Genomic DNA, 2,845 nt, shown 5'->3' on the forward strand with positions numbered 1-2,845 from the left:
TAGTTAAAGATATAAATCTCATCTTATCCTCATCTAATTAAGAACAAACGGTAATATGATCATAATATCGTGATAATATGAAATGCATCGAATGGCATATCTCATGTACACGTATATAATGCATATGATATATGTGGTAGAATACGCCTCCACGGAAATCAACGGCCCTGATATTATTATCTTAATTGATTCCCGACTAAGAAAGACAAGAAGAAAAACCCTGCCTCCTATTCTGGCATGCTTAATTTTCTCCAATTTAATATACAAAATTTATGCCACACCCTTCTTAAAAAAATCAAATGGCTGTTTCGGAAACTGTCTATCTTCCAGCTTGCACAATCCTCTCTCTCTCTCTATCCATCTCTCTTATAATTCTTGTTGGATTGTATAGAGAGAAGCCATAGCTAGCTAGCATCAAAGCTCAAAGCAACCCACCAAGATAATAACATGGGGAGAGCTCCTTGCTGTGACAAAGCAAACGTCAAGAAAGGACCATGGTCGCCTGAAGAAGATGCCAAGCTCAAGTCGTATATAGAGCAGCAAGGCACTGGTGGCAACTGGATCGCTTTACCCCAAAAGATCGGTAATTAATTTCAAGCTTATTTTTAATTTTTCCCTTCTTTGTATTCGAAATATCTCATCCTATATATATATATAAGCTTCTGTGTTTCTGAATTAGGCCTCAAGAGATGCGGCAAGAGCTGCCGCCTCAGATGGTTGAACTATCTCCGCCCAAATATCAAGCATGGAGGATTTTCAGAAGAGGAAGATAACATAATCTGCAGCCTCTATATTAGCATCGGAAGCAGGTTTTTTCCCCCTCAAACCATTTGGGTGTCTTTTATTTTCTCTATATATTCACATCTATAGCTTGTTTGCGCGCGTGAACAGGTGGTCTATTATTGCAGCACAATTACCAGGAAGAACCGACAATGATATAAAGAACTACTGGAACACAAGGCTGAAGAAGAAGCTTCTAGGAAAGCAGAGAAAAGAACAGCAGGCTCGTAGAGATAGCAGCCTAAAGCAGGAGATGAAGAGAGGAGGAGCTGGGAATTATTCTGTGGTTCCCGGTAACAACAACAACAACAACCAAAACCCTTACTGGCCGGAGCTGCCTGTGCTGGCACCCATCCCATATTCAAACCAAGAACCTCGTTTTAATGATCATGCTTCTTTCAGAAAATTGCTCATCAAGCTCGGAGGGAAATTTTCTGATGCTGGTGATGATCTGCCAACCCATCAATTCGGAAATGGTGTTTCCGCCGCCACCGCTCAACAAATATATCAGTCGGTCAACGTGCCCTCTTCTTCTGGCATTCAATTTGCGCAAGCCCATGAGTCGTCGTATGCGGATGCCGGGGTAGAATTAAACATGCTACAAGGGCAAAGCAGTACTTTTCCAGTAGTAGAGCTTGGGGAAATCGTATACAACAATAATCCGCAAGGATTAGATGGGCTAGAGTTCTTATGTGGAGATCACGAGATGGTGTATAATAGAATTGGTGCTACTTCTGGTGAAAGTAGCAATATTGTCTGGGGCGGCGAGATGAGCAGCTCTCCGGTGTATCCTCCTCTAGCCTCCAACTATGTAGGAATGCAACAAGAATGTGATTTCCAAGAGTTGAGGTACCCACAAGCAAATTTATAACTTGCTGTTGTACATTAAGCATAAATTTGTAACAATAGGGAAAGTAGTGTAAGATTCTCAGAGAAAACCCTAATAAACTCAGTTGTCATATGTTGTAGCTTTTATCATGCTTTCTCTAGCTATACTTGTCTCTACTATTTTGTGCGCGATAATGGGGATTCAGTCCTCTCTTTGCACTGTATTTTTCACTCTAAATTTCTGAGGTTACTATATATAATGGGGATTTCGCAGCTACTTTTAAGATATTGGATTTGATCGTAAGTAACAAATCATGTGTATATTGTATAAGGAAAATCTCAGGACAATGCACCTATATATGATGGACGCCTTTGAAATCTTGGCCAAAACTTGCTAATTCAGCTTTTACAAGTTGGTTTTTTCATAATATGGCTGCATATATATATATACTGTCTTAGACTTTAACAAGATCCCGTGGGAAGATGCTATCATTCCTAAATGCATCTTCGAGTTCAAGGATATAAGCCCATGTAGTTTAGTAGTATTCGTGAATCTTCTAAGCAAAAAAAAAAAAAAAAAATGGTATTATTTGCCCGTTAATTTCTTGTTTATGCAGGGGGATAGGCAGGCGTCGATCGAGTGGATGAAAGCGGAAAGTACATATATAAGCCGAATTGTAATTTTTTTTTTTTTTTTTTTTTTTCCCCAATTAGCCGTTGTTGAAAATTATATGCTTTATCTCAGTATGCCAGCTTTATTTGATTACTTAATCATAAGCTATGTAGGCAAATCCATAAACACTTTGGAGTTTTTCTAGCCTTGTGTTCCTATTTCTCCATCTTGCTTCATCATGAATAACATTATCTTAGGTCAAGATGTTTTCTGGTCACCCATATTTAGTTCTTGGCCGGACTGATTTCTAGCTTTCTTGTAATTTGGAGTTTGCCTTCACAGCTGTCACCAAAGCTGCATTTTAATTTCCTTGTTGAACTTGAAGACAAGTGATCTTTTCAATGCCAATCATCACAACCAGAATGTTGAAAGAAGTAGTTCCTCTTTTCAATGCATTAATTTAAGCATAAGTAGTAGTACTCGTCCTCGATCCTTAGGTTTATCAATCAAGTTACCAATCTGCTGTCTTACATGCATGTTTATGGGTCATAGTATAGACTATGCCTTTGTGGTGTGACTTTTCTCATCAATATATAAGTTAACCTTCTTCGGAATTTAAAGGTT

The 2,845-nt window shown here is 38.7% G+C and overlaps 1 protein-coding gene across 1 annotated transcript; it reads left to right on the forward strand.

The window, feature by feature from the left end:
• The first annotated feature begins 315 nt into the window (after nt 1–315).
• On the forward strand, nt 316–1,867 carry LOC132190163 (uncharacterized). Its single transcript, XM_059605065.2, has 3 exons — nt 316–583; nt 680–809; nt 892–1,867. The coding sequence occupies exons 1-3, from the start codon at nt 448–450 to the stop codon at nt 1,649–1,651; spliced, it is 1,026 nt and encodes a 341-aa protein (XP_059461048.1). The 5' UTR covers nt 316–447; the 3' UTR covers nt 1,652–1,867.
• Nucleotides 1,868–2,845: the final 978 nt, after the last annotated feature.

This window comes from Corylus avellana, chromosome 9 (assembly GCF_965113065.1).
Source record: "Corylus avellana chromosome 9, dhCorAvel1.hap1.2, whole genome shotgun sequence".
In the NCBI taxonomy this organism is placed as follows: domain Eukaryota; kingdom Viridiplantae; phylum Streptophyta; class Magnoliopsida; order Fagales; family Betulaceae; genus Corylus; species Corylus avellana.